A 19,295-nucleotide genomic window follows, 5' to 3' on the forward strand; every position below is an offset into this window, starting at 1 on the left:
ATATAAAATATAGATTGTTTTATAGTAACAGCTAACACAAATTTACTAGTATTAATTTCCAAAGTGCATCAAATATACATGTACATTATTTAATTCCTGTAAAAATCCTAGGTGTACTATTTTACTCCTTTTACAAATGAGCAAAGACAAGAACGGAGTTTAGAAAATAGTAGCTGTGCCAGGATTGAAACTCAGGAGATGTCTTTCTGAGAGTCGTGTATCCCAAAATGATTCTCACTGGATTTACTACAAAAGGAAGTTGGTACTTTTAATAGGATTGGTGCTTCAAATAGCATCATTGATACTACTAGCAGCATTTACTAGTTATATAACACTAAAAATATAATTTTCAAACACAGAAACATTAAGCTTAAATTTCAAAAGCTTCTTAAAAAATTCTTGCCTGACATTATGAAAAAGGTGATTTAGAAGCTCTGCTTTTTAAAACTAAAAACAATCTGATGGTTTTGCTTTGTTTTGTTTTAGTTTATGTTCGCAGTTCATGTGACTGTATCTCTTTGATTAAATTACTTGTGGGCTGCAAATACAGGTCAGGGTTGTGTGTGTGGTTGTTTTTACATGATTTAATTCATTTAGAGCACCAAATTAAGTGTATTTATTCATTTACTCTATAAATGTTTGATCACTTACAAAATGCCAGATCATGTGCTAAAAGCTAAAAATAGAATGGAAAACAGACATCACCACCCTTCCCCAAAGCTTAAAATACTAAGCACCATGCAGTAAATATAAAATTATAACTGAAGTGCCAGAACAAAGAGGCAGAGTGCTGTCAGGATGTTTAATGGAGGCTCTACCTTGGCCAGAGTATTAAGGAAATTTTCCTCTGCACAGATGAAATTTAAAGGAAAAGTAGTGGAGGCGGTGCTAGAAATAGTATTGCAAACAAATTGGATGGCATTTGAAAATCACTGGACATGGCACATTTGAGGAATAAGACAAGAAAAGAAAAAATGCTTGATTTTGTGATACAAGGGCAGTCTGTAGGGTGGAACATGATATTTGTACTAATTTCGTAGTCTCAGCTGTGTACTCCGGTTGAGTGACGTGGGACAATTCACTCAGCCTTTCTGAATCTTCCATAAAATGGAGTATAATGATGTTTTTCTCTCAAATGCTTGAAATACTTAATAGTAAAAGTATTAGGTGTTTATTGGGCCCCCTTTGAAGTTGTTCTGAGTCTCAGTTCTATCAAAATCTGACATCTGTATTTTAATAATGCTTGAAATTAAGCATGCCTTGCTTTTTACTCATTACCTTCTTTCAGAATCATTATCTTTCCCTTTTTATAGTTATTAGTACTACTTTCTGACTGCAGTTTCCTTTGGCCCAACCTCTGAGTTCAATTCAGAATTATTCTCACTTCTTAATCCCACATGCATACAAGGATCTAGAAATATTATTTATTCTACTTTAATATTCTTGGAAATCCACAAACGAGATACTTTTGTTTCTTCTACAGTCTTTGTCAAAATCTGTACCATATAAATGGATGTGAACTCTTTTGAAAATTAGCTTCCTACTTAGATTTAAAACCTCACAGCATTTCTCAAGCGTAGTTTTGATAACTGACAAAGACTACTCTGCACTTTAAAATTAAAACTGCCTAATCTATCCATTTTATAGAAACAACTATTTTCATTTTTTGCTTATTACCATCTACTCTTTTTCAGTTCTTATACACATTTTACATGGTCATGTCTACTTTTAGCTGGGCCTGGAATTGGACTCAGAGTGGGTGCGTTATATAGTGGAAGAAGAGAATTATTCAGGTCTTTGTCTCTGGTTAGGTGACCTCACCCTTCTGAATATGTTGCTGCTGTGCAATGAAGATAATTATGCATATTTTCCCCCCTATAGAGGGTAGTTGTAAGAAGCAGATGAGATGTGTAGGAAAGTAAATGTTAAATTCTAAACAGCATACAAGTTGTTCAGATGATTTCTAAGTCTGCATTTCCAGTCCTATTTACCTCTTCCTCTTGGAAGTACATCTCATGAGGCATCCTAAAGAATATCGAAGTTTAGGGATAGGTTAAAAAGCTCAGTGTTGGGGCTGGGAATTTAGCTCAGCGGCAAAAGCGCCTGCCTGGCAAGCGCAAGGTCGTGAGTTCGGTTCCCGGTACGGGAGAAAAACCAAAAAAAAAATAAAAAATAAAAAGCTCAGTGTTAAAAAGTTTGTCTAGGGCCAGGAATTTAGCTCAGTGGCACTAGCACCTAACCGACAAGAGCAAGGTCCTGAATTCTATTCTGGGACCAAAAAAAAAGTTTGTCTAGCCTACACAGGACCCTGAATTCAACTCCAATTATAGAGGGAAGAAAATGCTAATTAGAATATCCGTGTTTGGATGTTTTGCCAACAACTCCAGAAACCAATTGCTTAATCTTTTCTAAATTGTTTTATCTTCTTTTCTTCTCTAAAATGGAAAAATTGTATTACATTCCTTTACTGCTGTTTTCTTTCAATATTTCCATTAATGAATACTCACTCATCCACATTTTCCTGGGTCATACTGTCATTATCATCTTAGATTTCTTCTTCAACCCTTGCCAGATTGAACTCCAGATGTATTGGTTATTTTTCTCATTGCTGAGACAAAGTACCCAAAGGAAGTTAAAAGGTTTATTTAGCTCATAGTTTGCAGAGGTTTTAATTCATAGTTGGCTGGCTCCCAGGCAGGGTGGAATAGCAGAGGGACATTGCAGAGAAGAAACAGTTCATGGAAGACGGAAGACAGCAAGCTATAAGTGACAGGCAGCAACCCACTTTCTGACCCTTATATCTTATCCAGGCTACCTACCCTTAGGGCAGGTAGCACTCATGCCCAGAGTGGGGCACCCTTCATTCTACCCAGAACTATGCCGAGTGAACCAGTGCATTAATTCAGTGTCATACACTCTTGATCCCAGCATAACACATTCCAGATCAAGCCACCTCTGAAAAGCCCCACCTACAAGGCTTGAGGATTTGGGGGGATATCTAGATACAAGCCGTAACACCAGGTTTTATCTAAATTTCTGCAGTCCACCTGCCCTACCCCTCTTCCTCCCAATGGATGGTTATTACTTCCTTCTTCATATAGCAGTTTCACCATAACTGTGTGAATCCACTTCTCTTTTATGCAACTCTTTATAATCCACCTGAAGTCAGCAACAGAAAATAGCATATTTAGATGTTGTACAGACTGAATTCTCTCTGTAGTATTTGACACTGTTGATCAGTTAGTACATCAGAACTATTAGCCTTGTCTTTCGGGTCATGACTGCCTTCCTTTTGATACGATTATTGAAAAGATGGTAGGGTATCTATTCCTGTGCTCAGTCATTCATATTCTTTCCCTATCTCTCTTGCTCTTGTGTTCTCACTCTCTTAACATTAAGAGAGGATAGGTGAAGGACAGCCAGGAAGGAACGCTATATTCTGCCTTCTCAACTTTTCTGTAAATCGAAATTTATTTCAAAGTATTTAAATTATACTGTTTGATATTCATCTCACTTAGCCACTCATTGTAGATGAGGTCTGAAACCCTAAGTTGAGAGTTCAATATCACCAAATTAATTTCAAGTCTTGTGCCTTCTTTTTTTTTTCTACCTATACTTTTGATGGTATAGTAATTATCCCCATAGCCAGATAAAATAAACTTCATAAAGTAGGTGACAGTTAATGCTATTGACTGACTCACTCTCAGATTCCTGTTCACATTTTCACCATTTAACACAGCTGAGGTCCTTGTATAAAATCAAGAGACACTGTGTGTGTGTGTGTGTGTGTGTGTGTTGTACACATGGTAACGAGATGTTTGTTTAAAAAGAGAATGTGGGGAATCTGCTCCATCTATAGGCTAAAATCCAGGTGGATACCATTTACCAAAAAAAAGTCATTTTTAAGCAAACATAGTATTATCAAGTATTTTGAAGGAAACATAGTATGAAGACATTAAAACAGTATTATAAAAAGTAAAATATTATGTTTTCTATGACTTAACAGAATCAGAATGAATACAATTGTAATTTTCAAATTTATTCAGGCTTTAAGACCTTCGTAGAAGAAAGAAAACTACATAGGGATTGTTTCTTCTGCCCAGTTAGCATATATATTTTTAAGGCAAGCATTTTTATAAATACCTGTGTGTAATCTGTTACTTTTTTAATCAGTCTTTAAACTGCAAATTTCTGCTATCCCTAGACCTTTTTTTGTCTATGTTAGGTTTCTATAAAAGAAATACATAGTCATAAGACTATTCCAGCAGCACATATAGATGTAAAACACAATTAAAACCTTTAGTTTTTTTCCCGTACAACTCTCCTTGCATCCCACCACACCGGCAAAACGTAACAAAATACATTTGTATGATACATTTTCGGGCACTTTGTCCCTTTTTTTGTAAATTAACAACACTGCAATCATACTATACATCGTACTGTCTAGCTTCCTTTTTTTCTGAATAGCCCCAATATACCGTTAAAATCTTTAGATGTCAGCAGTACATGACTTATTGCCTCATTCTTCTTTAAACACCTGAATGATGATGTTAAGAAGCCAGTTCCAGCTTTTTGCCATTATTAATGCTGCGAGGAACATTCTTCAGTGTGTATATTTGTGTATGTTTGCAAGTTTATTATCCTGACGGAGGTGGAATCCTGGAAGTAGAATTCTTAAATCAGAAAGTAAACATGTTTTTATAATGGTTCCCAAGTTGCCCCATATAACGACTATACTGTTAGATACTTCTGTTTTTAAGATACTGCCTATATTTCCATATTCTCAACACATGGATATTAACTTTTGTAACTTTTCAATCTTTTCCTGCTGGATGAAAGTAATTATCTTGTTTTAACTTACATTTACTTAATTACAAATACATCAATTCATATGTTGTCATTTATATTTATGTTTCTTGGGCCATTCATGTCCTTCACTCATTTTTCTCTTGAATTTTTTTTAATTATAATAATACTTTGTAAGTTGAGAACTAAACCCTTTCAAATACATTACAAGTGCTTTTTTCTCTGTTTTTCTTTTCTTTTTATGGTATATGATATCCACACTAATAGTGTCTGTCTGCTCATTTGTTTGTTTGTGGTGCTAGAGATTAAACCCAGGGCACTCACACTGAGCAACATCCACAGCCCTTTTTTAATTTTTGAGACAAGATCTTGCTAAGTTGCCCTGGCTGGGGTCAAACGTGGCAGTCATCCTGCCTATCTCAGAGTGCTGAAATTCCGCACATGCACTACCATGTGCAGTTTGAATGGTTCCACTTAGTCTTTAAACTTGTTGAACCTACCCACACTTTCACAACAAATTCTCATCTACAAATGAGCAGGTTCCTACTTATGAACCATTTTATGTAGGTTTATACAGACATTATTTGATCTTTTAACTCCATTGGATATTTCACTGTTGTGCACGTTGCATTTGTTTTAAAGAGCTTTTAAATGTTGTGTTTTTCAGGCTTCAGACATCCAAGCAAGGACAGTAGTACTTACCTGGTCACCACCTTCCAGCGTTGTTAATGGCGAAACGGATGAGACTACTGTACCAGAACTGTGTGGTTATGAAATTCTGGTCTCAAGTACTGGAAAAGATGGAAAATACAGAAGTGTTTATGCGTAGGTATTTTTTAGGGTTAGCTTTATGTAAGTTATTCTTTTTCATTCTTCATGTTTTTATTTTGATCCATAAATTAACTAGTGAGTGATTTCTGTAAAATAGTTCAAATGCAGGCTGGCATGTCTTTTTGTCTGTACTCTCTCGGAATAATCCCTTTCATCAGTCACACTCAGCATATTTTTTCTAGTAGGCTGCTTAATAGATGTTCCATATTCTTAATGCATTACATACAAATCTTACTGTAGTAGAATCTGCAGCCAAGGAATAGAGGACTTTCGGTTGTGAACTCATGGAGTATTACAATGATCCCTTAAGAACTTGGACTTTATTCTTACATGTATAAGCTTTTGTCCAATTGTAAAATGAACTTAATACCAAAGTTCTTTTTAAAACCTCATTTGTCTGTGGATATGTTGTCATATTTTTAAAACCTATCACAATTCTCTTTACTTGGTTCAACAGTATATTATATGCCAAGAAGCCTAAAATCATGACATTTATGGCCAATAAGTTTTAAATAAATTATTTTTCTACTTTTGTTCATATAGAAGTTGTTTAGTTTAATGAAAAATAAGGATAAAGCCATTTATTAGTTACAGTGTAAGCACCACAAAGATGGTAGTAAAGGAGATAGCCGTTTAAATAATCATAACACGGAACACTGACCGGATCAACTTTCTTTGTATTTTTTTCATAAAGTAGCTGCTAAAGAAGAAAAGAAAGTGAAACTATCCCATGACTCTCATCATGTCACAAAAGGTTATAAAGATGTCCTGCCTGCTCTAATCAAGATTTCCTTGTGTTTATTGTAGTCAGTTTTCATAAAAGAGAAAACCTACCTATGGATAAATAGGGGCTAAAAGGTCATCTTTATCATAAAAACTTGGTTATCTGTTGCTGTTTGCTGAAAAAGAGGAATTTATTTCCATTTGCAGCCTAATCAGGGACAAGTAAGCACAAGGGGAACATTGGTCCCCTCTGTTGTTTGTCCTACACCAAGTAGTCTTCCAAGGGTGCTGCTGCAGCTGCCTAGTTTACTGAAGTGTACCTCCACCAACAAGACAAATTTACATCTCATCTACTTGTTGACTTTAGAGAAACAAGGTAGGTAGGACGCAAAGAGTGGGGAAGAGAGGAAAGAAGTCCATGAACTGGAGAGAAGACAGACTAGGTTAAAAGAGGTAGAATAAGGAGGAGTGGTAGAAGAAGCAGGCAGGAGAGGGACTGGGGATTTAGCTCAGTGGCACAGTGCCTACCTGGCAAGCACGAGGTCATCAGTTCGATTCCCGATACCAGAAAAAAAAAAAAGAAGCAGGAAGGAGAAATATAGAATAGGCTCATTTATGGCTACATACCCAAATAATAGTTGTAACAAATAATTATTTTGTGTGCTATTATATTAAAAATATGATAGTGAACATGGGAAATACTTTAAGTTATATAATGATTCCCTTTTTCTTGCTTACTAATTAACTCAAACTGCAGTATTGTAAATAAAGTTTCATGTTATTTTCTAGTAAAATTCAGTGGCAGACTAAAAAAACTTGGCAGTTTTGATTTTTAGTAGCACATTATATGCAGGATTGATTTTTTTTTTTTAATTGAAAATGGTTTCATTTTGAGAATTACCTTTCCTATCTCTACTCCAAAGTAATATGCAGGTATATATATTTAAAGTTTGGCATATACCCAGTTGCATAAATTTTATATTTTAGGTCTGAATATTATTACAGTTGGTAAAGAAAAATGCATTATATTTTCATAAAGTACCACAAACTATAGTAAGTATGTCTTTTTGAAATGCTTTTGACACTGAAATGTTACTTTTTTGTTTTTCTTCAGAGGAGAAGAAACAAGTGTTACTTTAAATGATCTCAAACCAGCCACTGATTACCATGCAAAGTAAGGAACTCCCATATGTTATTTGCATATGATACACCATAGGGTGATGACATTGGTTGGTTGGTTTTTTGATTTTTTTTTAATGATTTCCTTAAAATTCTGGAATAATTTATATGGGGTTAAAAGTAATAGACTTTGGTTTTTCTGTTGGCACAATTACCAATATTTTTAAAAATGTAACTTAAATATTAGAGTGAAGAAAGGATTAATTTTGTAGGACCTAGGGATGGAAATGTGTAGAATATATTTACAGTATCTGATTTATCATTGGAAATTTGTCCTAGCTTTGAACATTTTTATAAATCATAAATAACACTTGGCTTATTCTTATGTTTTTTCTTTATCATATTTTTGGCAAAGTTTAGGCTATTAAAACTCAGAATGTCACAAGATTTAAAGTAGTATCTCAGATGTTTTGTAGTTCTCCCAGTATATTTTATCAAAATTTTATAAATTCTAGCACCTCTCCAGCTGGGGCCCAATAGAACATTTAGTCTCCCAGTTTTTAAAAACATTTGTGTTTGGAATTACTGCTATTAACCCTTAAAGTAAATTTCCTGTGGTTAAATACAAAATATTGTACAACATAGTATTTTTGAGATTGTAGATTCAACCATTTTTGAGTCATGAATTTACTTTTGTGGATTGTATTCAGTTTCTGTGTTTGCTCAAACCTAGAGCCTCATGCATTCTAGGCAAGTGCTCTACCACTAAGATATACCCCAAGCTTGCTATTCAGCCTTTTTTAAATGAAATAGGATTAAGTGGAGTAGAGAGTATTAGCATATTAAGAATATTATTTCAGGAAACTGATATTCTAGGAAACTGATATTCTAGGAAACTTGTATGTGTATAAATACATATATGTACAGACATGGTTATATTACAATTTAAAATGTGTTTCTTTCTATGGGTCAAGTGAGAAGAAAACCATTGCTCTGGGCTAGTTTTTAAGGATTATACTTTGATTCTAATATTCATGTTTTCTTTTTTTGTGTGCATGGTACTGAGTTTGGGACTCCGTACCTTCTCACTGAGCTACATAGCCCCAACCCAACCCCTTTTTGTTGTTGTTTTGTGGGGGTTTTTTTGTTGTTTTGTTTTTGCTTTTTAGGATAGGATCTCTCTAAGTTGCCTGGGCTAGGCTCAAACTTGGGATCTTCCTGCCACAGCTTCTTATAGTACCAGGATTACAGATGTACACCATGGTACCTGGCTATATTTTCTTGATAGATCATTTAAAAGATACATTACTAATGTGAAATAAGATGATACTATTGAAAATAAGTTTCAGTGATTCTGCAAGGTAAAAACTGTTTTATCACCATAGAGTACAGGCAGGGTCCAATTCTGTAAAAGGAACTCCTTCAGAAGCTGAAAGCTTCACTACCTTGAGCTGTGAACCTGATGCACCTAATCCACCAAGGATAGCCAATCGGACCAAAAATTCACTCACTTTGCAATGGAAGGTAAGAATATTCTATAGAGTATTTCTAACTTGACGTTTCTTTCCTTTTTTCTCCCCCATAGTATTAAATGTCAGTTGTTCTGGAGAACAAAAGAGATTTAAGTTTAACTAACTTGCTCTTTACATATATGAAATAAATATTTGTTTCGTTTATCCCTTCTGAAAACTCTTACTCATTTTTCTTATTGTATGTAAATATAACAAAAAAGATGGATTTATATTTACCAGTTGTTACTATATTATACATGTGATGTGATTGAGATTCCTAACAGTGATTCTCAACCTATTGCCCTACCTTGTTTATAATATTGCCCTATTATAAACAATAATATTTTGTAGTGATGCCTTTATATTCTGAATTTTGTCCTAAAATCAGATTCATAATGGGTAGACTCATAGGTTTTAAAATATCAATATGATGCCTTAAAAAGAATAAAGTTATAGAATACACACACACACACACACACACACACACACACACAATAATGCATGGTTTGAGATATAAATATCTGGGCCAAGCTATACAAGAAGATATAGTGAAGTAGACAGACACCATACGTAGAGGTAGTCATTCAAATGCCATAGGCAGCATTAAAATTGGTGACTTGATCTTCCGAATTAGTATACAGGTCTTGGTGAATTTCTAACCAAAATTAAATGCAGGCATTTTGGGAAAATTCAATTTTTGTTCAAACCATACATAAAATACTTACAAAATAAAAATTAGATTATAGGCTATGATAATTATAAACAGATCTTGTACCTACATAGACGTCCAGCAAGACATCATAGGTCCTAGAGGAAGAGAACAATTCCTTATTGTGCTAATTATTCCACACTCTATAGGACTGTCAACAGCCTTGATCTCCATTCCATAACTGTCAGCCCTTGTTCCCCCTGCATTACTGTGAGGAAATCAGAAACATCCCTCGCAAAATTTCAAAATATCCCCTAGCAGGAAATACCCCTGTTGGGAACCATTGATTTACAGCAAGGTCTAACTACTCATCTTCATTATCTACTCTTACCTCAAGAATGAAAGTCAAAGCTACTTTTCCTTCTGAAATCTTTAGAAGGTAATCAAAATTCAAATTTGAAACTTAAGCCTCCATCAGTATTCCAACAACCCTGTACAACTTAAAGACGGTGCTCTTCATGTGGACCACACAGATTGCACAGACGTAAATGGCCCTGTAAAACACACAGTAATCTGAGCAGTTGAAGAAAAAATTTACTGGGCATAATATATACCTGTTTTTGAGAGTATTAAACAGATCATTTGTTAGGTTTTGATAAGCCTGACACATAACAAGCATGCCTGTGGTTTTTATTTAATTTCAAACACAGTAAATCTTGCTTAGTTTAGTGACTTGGGTATTCAGCTTTTTTATTGTGCTCCTTAACCAATTTAAAAGCATTCCATTGGGGGTTAGCATAGAAAAAGAACAGTGGCATGAGCTGACACTTGGGGTCGCAGCTGAGAGAAGTATTTTATCTACTGACATTGTGTAGAAATGCTGGACAATACTGATGATAAAAAGCCAAAGTTTGTCTTTCACTCTGTTTATTGCCAGGAGCTAGGCTGACCTACTCAGCCCTTGGAGTGCTGTTTGGTAGAAATACTGGCTTTGGAGTCAGACAAACCAAATTCAGTTCTGCTTCACTTTTAATTACTGTAATTGTTAGTAATTTCATAGAGTTGATGTGCTGATTAAATGAGACAAGGTAAAAAACACTATACACATAATAGTTTCCCCTCCAACTTGGAAAAAAGCTGGAAAATAGGTCTCAGCTTGTTCAAAGTAGACATTTTCATAGCATCACCAAAAAAAAAATTTTTTTTTTCACTGTGTAAAATGCTTCACTGTTAAGGAAAAAAGGCCAACGTATAGCTCAGGGAAACCAAATGAGCCTCATGCTCACAGCTTAGCTAGGTCTTTGTGTTGTAAAATCTTATCACATTTCTCAAACATCAAGCACTAGTCCTGATGGATACTGATTAGAGATTGTATAAATATATCAAAAAATGTTTTTAAAAAGAAAAAGTAAATGTGAGACTTTAGCAACTGGAGTAGAGCAACATGGAATCATTAACTCTTAGGAAACACATTTTTACACTCTTCCTGCTGAGACTTATGATCTCTAATTTTGGATTTTCTTCCTCTGCTATTATAAAAGCTAGAACTTGCAAAGAATTTGTTCTTTACCACATTCTCATTGTATTCATTTTTTTGTCACTGGTGTTCAAATCAAGATAGTACTCTAATTTAACCATATATAGAGAGAGAACATGTGTTTGTTTGTTTGTTTGTTTTTTGAAACAGGGTCTCACTATGTAGTTGAGGCTAACCTGGAACTCACTGTGTAGCCCAAGCTAGCCTCGAACTTGCAGTAATCCTCCTGCCTCAGCCTCCCAAATGCTGAGATTACAGGTGTGTGCCAGCACACCTGGCATATTTAATTTTTTTAAACATAAAATCTAGCTGGGGATATAGCTCAGTGGCACAGCACCTGCCTGGCAAGTGCAAAGTCCTGAGTTCGATTTCCAGTACAAAATAAATAAATAAACAAAAAACACACACAAGATTCCAGTACAAAATAAATAAATAAACAAAAAACACACACAAAATAAATAAATAAACAAAAAACACACACACTTGTTAGTATTCAACAAATAATTTAGTTTTCCATGTTATAAAAGACTCTGCTAAAACCTACATGATCCTTGATTGCTGTTTACATAGTAATATTATCTAAAAACCAGTAGACACCAGAAAATTTATAGACGCTCTCAACAGAACCATTTCAAAAGCTCAGTTTGTTTTAATTTTGACAAGAGGAGTCTGAGTCAGTTGTCTTCAGTTGTGAAGTTGTAAAACAGTGGTCATCATATGTTCAACAAATAAGAAATTGATGGAAATTATAAGAAGAAAATTCATTTAAACATAAGGTTGATACTTTTTAAGAGTAATTTAATACTATAATAAAATGTCAAGGAAGACTGCAAATTTTCACTCTCAAAAATGAATACAAGGGACCAGGGATATAGCTCAGCAGCACGGTGCTTGCCTGGCAAATGCAAGGTCCTGAGTTCAACTGGTACTAGGGTTCCCAAAAAAATGAATATGAGTTGTTAGTCTAATGTGATGAACACATTAACTCTAAAAGGGATCCAGACATTGTGCCCTCTTGAAGTTCCTTTCAGCACCCTACAGTAGTTCTTCATTCTTTAGCAAAATTCCGTTTAGATTATAAGATGAGTTTTAATTTCATTAAATTTTTTTCAGCACTATGGATCAGATGGGGTAGGGGTGGAGACTTTACTATTTTTATTGCATTCCCATCCCATTTTCCTTTCCATTTTGAGACAAACCCAGGCAGAACTCACACTTGCAATCTTCCTGCCTTTATTAAATTTTTAATAATAGAATAAATTGTAAGAAATTTAAAATTGGTGAAACCTGAAAGACAAGGCAGTTTTGTTTTAAGAATTATAAACATTAAAGTAGTTCTTCCTAAAAGAGATTATTCGGTGTTCAGGAAAACTTGAGTAGCCTCTTGCTTTGTTTTGCTGTAGATGTTTTCCTAGGGCTAAGTCACAGAGAACATCTACAACATAAAGTAGATCATTAAAATACTATTTATGGAAGTGCTACATTGTATTCATTTTGTTTCTTTCTTGGTATTTATTTTAGGCACCTAGTGACAATGGTTCTAAAATCCAAAGCTTCATTTTAGAATGGGATGAGGTAAGTAAATTTAATCTTTTTAAATGTTTAAAAATTACATGCTTATCTCCAGATACAAATAACATTTTTATCTGTTTTAATTGTGTTTCCCTTTAAGAAACAGTATGTATTGTTTTATATGGTGCATGAATAGACTGGTAATACTCTTAAAAAATATTACAGATTGATGGCCCGGTTTTGTTTTTCGACATCAACTTTAATGGCAAGAGTTTTCACTTCTTAAGGCTAATGTAACAAATTACCATAAACCTGGTGATTTAAAACAACTTATTTATTCCATTACAATTCTGGAGGCCAGAAATCTGAAATGGGTTTTAAAAAAAATCAAAAGTGTCATCCTGGTAGTGTTCCTCCAGGGGTTCTTGACCAGCTTTTCTGTCGAGTGTCTTCATTACTTAGTTCATGACTGAGTTGTTTTGCGTTTTCTCCCCTTGCTTCCATCACTTTCCTCTTCTACCTTCAGATGCATCATATTTGGGCCCAGAGCAAAATTTCATAATTTAGAGATGACACAGTTTTCTACTTGGGCCTCGTAGTAGACTCAAGTAACTAACCATTAAGACTAGTAAGAGTTCAGTAAAACAACCAGACACAGACTAAAGTTTTTCTTCAAAGAAGTCACCTTCATTACCCTTTATCTCTACCAATACAATAAAGAAAAATTGTTGGGAGAAAGAAAAATTGGGAAGAGGATAGAGATTGAGGAATTTACCCATTTTATTTAGCATTTTAGATTTCTAAAACTTTTTTAATTGACCTAAGCCCTCTTGACTTTTCTCTCTCCCTTCTTGTGGCCTGTAATTTCTGTGCTAGAATTTTTTCCATATTAATTTAGTCAGTAGCAGCTCCAGCTCTTTAGCATACCTAGGTGGCGGTTTGGGGGTTGGTGGGGATCTTCCCCCACACCCTGTACCAGGAATCGAACTCACAACCTTGCGCTTGCCAGGCAGGCGCTGTGCCGCTGAGCTAAATCCCCAGCCCAGTAGGGACCTTTTCTTAAAACTGTTTGCCTGCTCCTTTTCCTAGGTTGAGGGAAAACTGGCAATTGTCTCTATTAGAACTCCTATTCTTACTACCAATGAAAACTGTAAGATACATACCTGGAAACAATTTCTGCTACTACATCCAGAGATTTAGCATTGGCTAAAACACCATACTTAATTCTAGAAGCTATACAACCATCTTCATTTTCTGCCTTTTTGATTCTGCACTTTATGAATGATAAGATGTATAGTATCTCAAATTTCCCATGAGATCCATGACTTACAGTTAAAAGAGATGATTTTTAATATATACTAGCACATAGTGACTAACAAAAAGAAATTGATGTGGATTTATCTTTTTATAGGATTCTATTTGATTTATAATAATGAGCTGTTATTTTTAGGGAAAAGGAAATGGAGAATTCTGTCAGTGTTACATGGGCTCACAGAAGCAATTTAAAGTTACTAAACTGTCACCAGCAATGGGTTGTAAATTTAGACTGTCAGCCAAAAATGAGTATGGTACAAGGTAAGAAACATTCTATAAAGTAATTTAAGTATTTTGGCTTATCCAGTTAACTTCATATGTATACATATTAAGTCCAAATTACCCACTAAAAATTCTGCTTTACTTTGGTAATACACTTAAATTATCAGCCTAAGAGAAAGCCTTACTTAAAAAAAGAACACAGGAAAAATTAAAGTCAGCAATTTTCCTGATTTCAAATATAAATTAAACCTGTTCATGTAGTCAAGAAGTTTTTCTATTAGTCCTCAGCATGTGTTTCCATTGTTTAAAGTTGCAAACATGTACTAATAAAAAGACACATACAAAAAAATAAATTTAAAGAAAAATTTTTATTTCTGAAGAATTCCAAGAACCTCTACAATACCTAATTTAAATAAAAAGACCTTTCAGTAGTCACATTGAGATTACTTTTATTTTGAAGATATGCCTCCTCACCTTTATTGGTGTGGTAGGTCTGAATATACAAATGAGTGTATTTTCTGTTTCATGTGTGTGGCATTATATGAAAGTGTATTTAAAAGGAACAACATTTATACCAATAGAGAGGTGTTACTATGTTCTTATTTTCCCTACAAAGTATTTTGTGTATTTCTTCATTTGACTATGTGCACTATAGATGTAAAGGCTTAAAAATCTGAACAAAACTGTGTTTTCAAAAGATGTTGATTTATTTCTTGATATCTTGTTACCTCCAACACATTATCAAATCCAAAATATATTATTTGGATTATAACTCATCATCAAGATTTTTCATTTTCTAAGGCTAGGATATAGCTCCATGACAGAGTGCTTCCCTCACTTGCTCAATGCTCTAGGTGTGACACCCCCCCCCCGTGCCAGTACTGTAATAAATAAATATTTTAATTTTCAAAGGACATCATTAGTAAAAAAAATTGTTCTTTAGCTGTAAAAAAAATTCTTTTTCACTCCTTAAAAACATTTGTTTCAACAGTGGCTTTAGTGAAGAAGTCTTATATTACACATCAGGCTGTGCCCCTTCTATGCCAGCAAGTCCTGTATTAGCCAAGGCTGGAGTTACGTGGTTGTCTTTGCAGTGGAGTAAACCCTCAGGAACACCATCAGATGAAGGAATTTCTTACATTTTAGAAATGGAAGAAGAAACTTCAGTAAGTGTGAATATGGGTTTTAAATAGAGTCTTTAAAATATTTCAGTGTAGCATTATTATTACCACAAGAATTAGCAGTTCCACCAAGGCCCGTCAAGCCTTGGTTTGTTATTACAGTGGAAAGGATTTGGAGTAAGAGAGAATTCAGTCTTTTGTTTTCTTGATGTACAAAAAGAGGTGATTTAGTTTTGAAGTTTTTGTTGTTATTGTTGTTTTGTTTTGTTTTTTGATAGATGTATATATCTGTGCCTGGGAACAACATAGACTGTACTTTAAATCTATTTTGGGCCAAGGGATGTAGCTCAATGGTAGAGCACTTGCCTACCATGTGCAAGCCCTGGGCTTAATCCCCAGTGCAGCATAGACACACAGTGTGTGTGTTCATTCGTGAGAGAAGTCAGGAGAAAAGAGCATCATAGCCTTCTAGACAAAACAACTTTGAAAGATGAGGAAAAATACATCCGCCTTCTCCAATTTTGTCTATACATTGCTTCCAAAAGTGCCACAGAAGATTTTTAAGGCTCACGTGAGACTGTACCGCAGCCTGAATGTGGTTACCTGTCACTCATCTCCTGTGAGCTAGAACCTAGCCTATCTAGAGTTAGAATGTCTTATATCAATTCTATCAAGTCCATCCATAGTTCTCTAGCTTTAAAGAGCTCATAGGAAGCAATATAGGTCAGACATAACAATTCTCTACTCCTAGATATATACCCAGGAGAATGTGAAAACATACATTGATACAAAAATTATACATAGGAATAGGGTTATAGCTCACTGGTAGAACACTTAGGCCTGCATAGGACTTGGATATCATCCATAGCAGTGCAGAATACACACACACATACACACACACACACTCATAGCAATATTGTTCATAACAGCCAAAAAAAATAGAAGCAGAGCTAGGAGTGCAGTAGGTCACACTTGTAATCCTACCTACTCATGAGGGTGAGGTAGTGGGTTCACTTGGGCCCCGAAGTTGGGAAGTCAACATGGGCAACATAGCCCAGAGAAAGGGTGGGAGTGGGGCAGTTTTCATGTCCATAAGTAGATAAATGATTTGAATAACACTCGACATGCTCAGTAAAATGGAACATCAGTAAGCCATTAAAAGGAATGGAGTACTGACAAATGCCACAGCATGAATGAATCTGGAAAATATTATCCTAAGTAAAAGATGCTAATGACAAAAGACCACATGGTGTGGTTCCACTTGTATGGATACTGACAAATCCATTAAAATGAAAGTATATTAGTGGATAAGAGGATGGGGTAAGTTACTGCTAATCAGAAAAGACAGGCTTCGTCTACAATTAAGAATTAGTTAATGGTTACATGATCTTGTGAATATACTATAAACCTTTGAATTATAAAACTTTAATAAGTTGCGTTTTGTGATACATGAATTATATCTCAATTTTTTAGAATGCTCAACATAATAACATTGAGAAAGTAGTAAAGCCTTGTCTTTGAGACTTCAAATGGCGTTCTTAAATCTAGTAGTATTCTTACCTGCCAGCACAACCAGCCTTCTATTTATTCACCTAAACACAACTGTGCCTTCAGGACAAAAAAGTATGCTAAATAGTTGTATCTGATTAGCTCCTACAATGTCTCTGGAAAATTCTTTATACTTCTGAAGAGCGTTCACAGGTGGTGAAGTTGCCATTGGCCCTTACTCTTCCCTCAATGCAAAAATCTTCTCTTGGCTACCAAAATAATCTCCTTCATCATTCTACAAAAGTTCGGTAGCCTTTCCAGGTCCATCCACTAAAGATAGAAGCAGCAAGGTGAGAGTTACATTCAACAGAGAATCACATCACACATAATAAGAGATGAAGAGGAACCTGAGTCATTGTTATTCCCCATTTTGCTTTTAGACAGCTAATGAAGATTTTGTTTTCCCTTTCCAGGGATATGGTTTTAAGCCTAAATATGATGGAGAAGATCTTGCTTATACAGTGAAAAACCTTAGACGTAGTACAAAATACAAATTTAAGGTAAGCTTTGAAAGTCCCTAAAAGACTGATTTCTTCTTATTTTTCTGTTTTTTAAACCCAAGTATATACTTTGTTCCTTGGATTTTAAATCTTAACTGTTAATTTGACCTAGCAAACTTTCTTTTTACTTTTGTATGATATAGTAATGCTTCACAAACTTGATATATTTAAATTCAAAACCAGTTTTAATATTTTATGGGACCTAAATTTGCATGTGAACAATATCTTTTAAAATATGGGTATTATTAGAATATACTGAGAATATGTTGCTTTATCAGTCTTGCTTACTTGAGGCAGTAGTAGGCTTTGAAAATTCTTCCATGGAGACTTGTTGAAATTTATCTTCCCTACCATTGCATCATTTATTGTAGGATATATTTTGATTCTTTGGTCAGTGTATATATTGCTATTTTTTGACAAACAGTGCTTCAGTTAGTTAATACACCAATAGCCAGCTTATATATTTGTTAATCAATAAATTCAACATTTTAAATTTTCTACCAGTGTTTATTTAATCAGATCACTTCAAATAAATTATAGAAGTCACTATAAATTGTTTTCATTATTAAAAACCCAAGATACATTTTAGTACTCCTTCACAACTGTAGAAAACCTTACAATAATAGGTAATTTGATTATATAGTACATAATAATATTTGCTATTTATATATAAATTATAATAGCTTTAATTTTAAAACTTTGATGACTAGGTTATTTTAATTTCCAAATGTAGTGTTCATAGTCATAAAATATCTAGTAAGTATCCATTTTCAGTTTAGTTTATATGGTAATGTCAGATTGTATTTTTGGTTCAGTAATGATTATCTTACCAGCAGGTCTTCTAAAGAGGAAGTTTCTACTGTCTTCATAATTTGTTAAAGTTCTTAGAATTCTACCATGTAATACCAAGGTTTATTGCCAATGCACACACATGCAAACACATACATACACATACATACGTACAAATATCTTGAATTCTCTATTGACTTGTATAAGCAAACCCAGTTTATATTTTAAACTGTTCACTATGACTGTCTCTCAAATTACAAGGGAAGATAGATAGATGGTCAGACTCTTAAGGAGACAGATGACTGTTCCAAAAAACCACTCCTAGGTAACAGAGTAGGAATGGGAAAACATCCACAGGCTTTCTCCTTACACGTCAGTGGATCTTAGGAAGTTATTATAGTATATACAGGTTTATTAAATAAACAGGATAAGCCTAAAGTAGTGCTTCTAAAAGAAGTTACCAGACCATTCCATCAGCATCATCTAGGAAGTTGTTAAAAATACAAATTCTATGGTCCTCCCTTCACTTACTAAGGGAGAAATTGCAATTTAGTGCTGGCTGGAATTTTCAATCAACTGATCTAGAGGAGGGTAAAAAATAACATGAAGAAGAAAATGACACCCATAGTTGTAGAAGCTCAGACGGTGACCTTTCAAGGGATTTTGAGTCATTAAATCCCATTGTCACACCTGTCTTTTCTAGCTTGACCTTGGAGACTCTTCTTTCAATCAGTCCTATCAAAGTAAATCATAGTACTTTTAAAAAAAATCTTAGAACACTAAGTGAAAAAGAAAAACACTAAAAATATGCACCAAGATGTAATTACAGTATTATGTAGGCATAGCGTCTTGCTCTTTTAAAAACTAAGGCTGGGTGTGGTCGCACATGCCTGTAATCCAGCACTCTGGAGGCTGAGGCAGGAGAATCGTTGCAAGTTCAAGACCAGCCTGGGCTACAAGGTGAACTCAAGGCCAGTCTGAACTGCAGAGCAAGGCTGTATCTTAAAAAGACCAAAAAAAAAAAAAAAAAAAAGTTGAAGCAAGAGGAATGAAGCCTGGACTATATAGTGAGACTCTGCCTTAGAAAACAAAGCAAAAACAAAAAATTATGAT

At 34.6% G+C, this 19,295-nt stretch overlaps 1 protein-coding gene across 4 annotated transcripts in view; it reads left to right on the top strand.

Annotated features, from left to right (window-relative positions):
* Window positions 1–19,295, top strand: part of Fndc3a (fibronectin type III domain containing 3A) — a 143,286-nt gene that overhangs the window by 101,335 nt on the left and 22,656 nt on the right. For all 4 annotated transcript variants that reach the window (XM_005387570.2, XM_005387571.2, XM_005387573.2 and 1 more), the window contains 7 exons: window positions 5,474–5,631; window positions 7,475–7,534; window positions 8,865–9,003; window positions 12,698–12,751; window positions 14,139–14,263; window positions 15,216–15,390; window positions 17,307–17,393. In XM_005387570.2, coding sequence (XP_005387627.1) covers window positions 5,474–5,631; window positions 7,475–7,534; window positions 8,865–9,003; window positions 12,698–12,751; window positions 14,139–14,263; window positions 15,216–15,390; window positions 17,307–17,393 — 798 coding nt within the window. The remainder of the gene's footprint in view (window positions 1–5,473; window positions 5,632–7,474; window positions 7,535–8,864; window positions 9,004–12,697; window positions 12,752–14,138; window positions 14,264–15,215; window positions 15,391–17,306; window positions 17,394–19,295) is intronic.

This window comes from Chinchilla lanigera, unplaced genomic scaffold (assembly GCF_000276665.1).
Source record: "Chinchilla lanigera isolate Chin_1 unplaced genomic scaffold, ChiLan1.0 scaffold00030, whole genome shotgun sequence".
Taxonomy (NCBI): domain Eukaryota; kingdom Metazoa; phylum Chordata; class Mammalia; order Rodentia; family Chinchillidae; genus Chinchilla; species Chinchilla lanigera.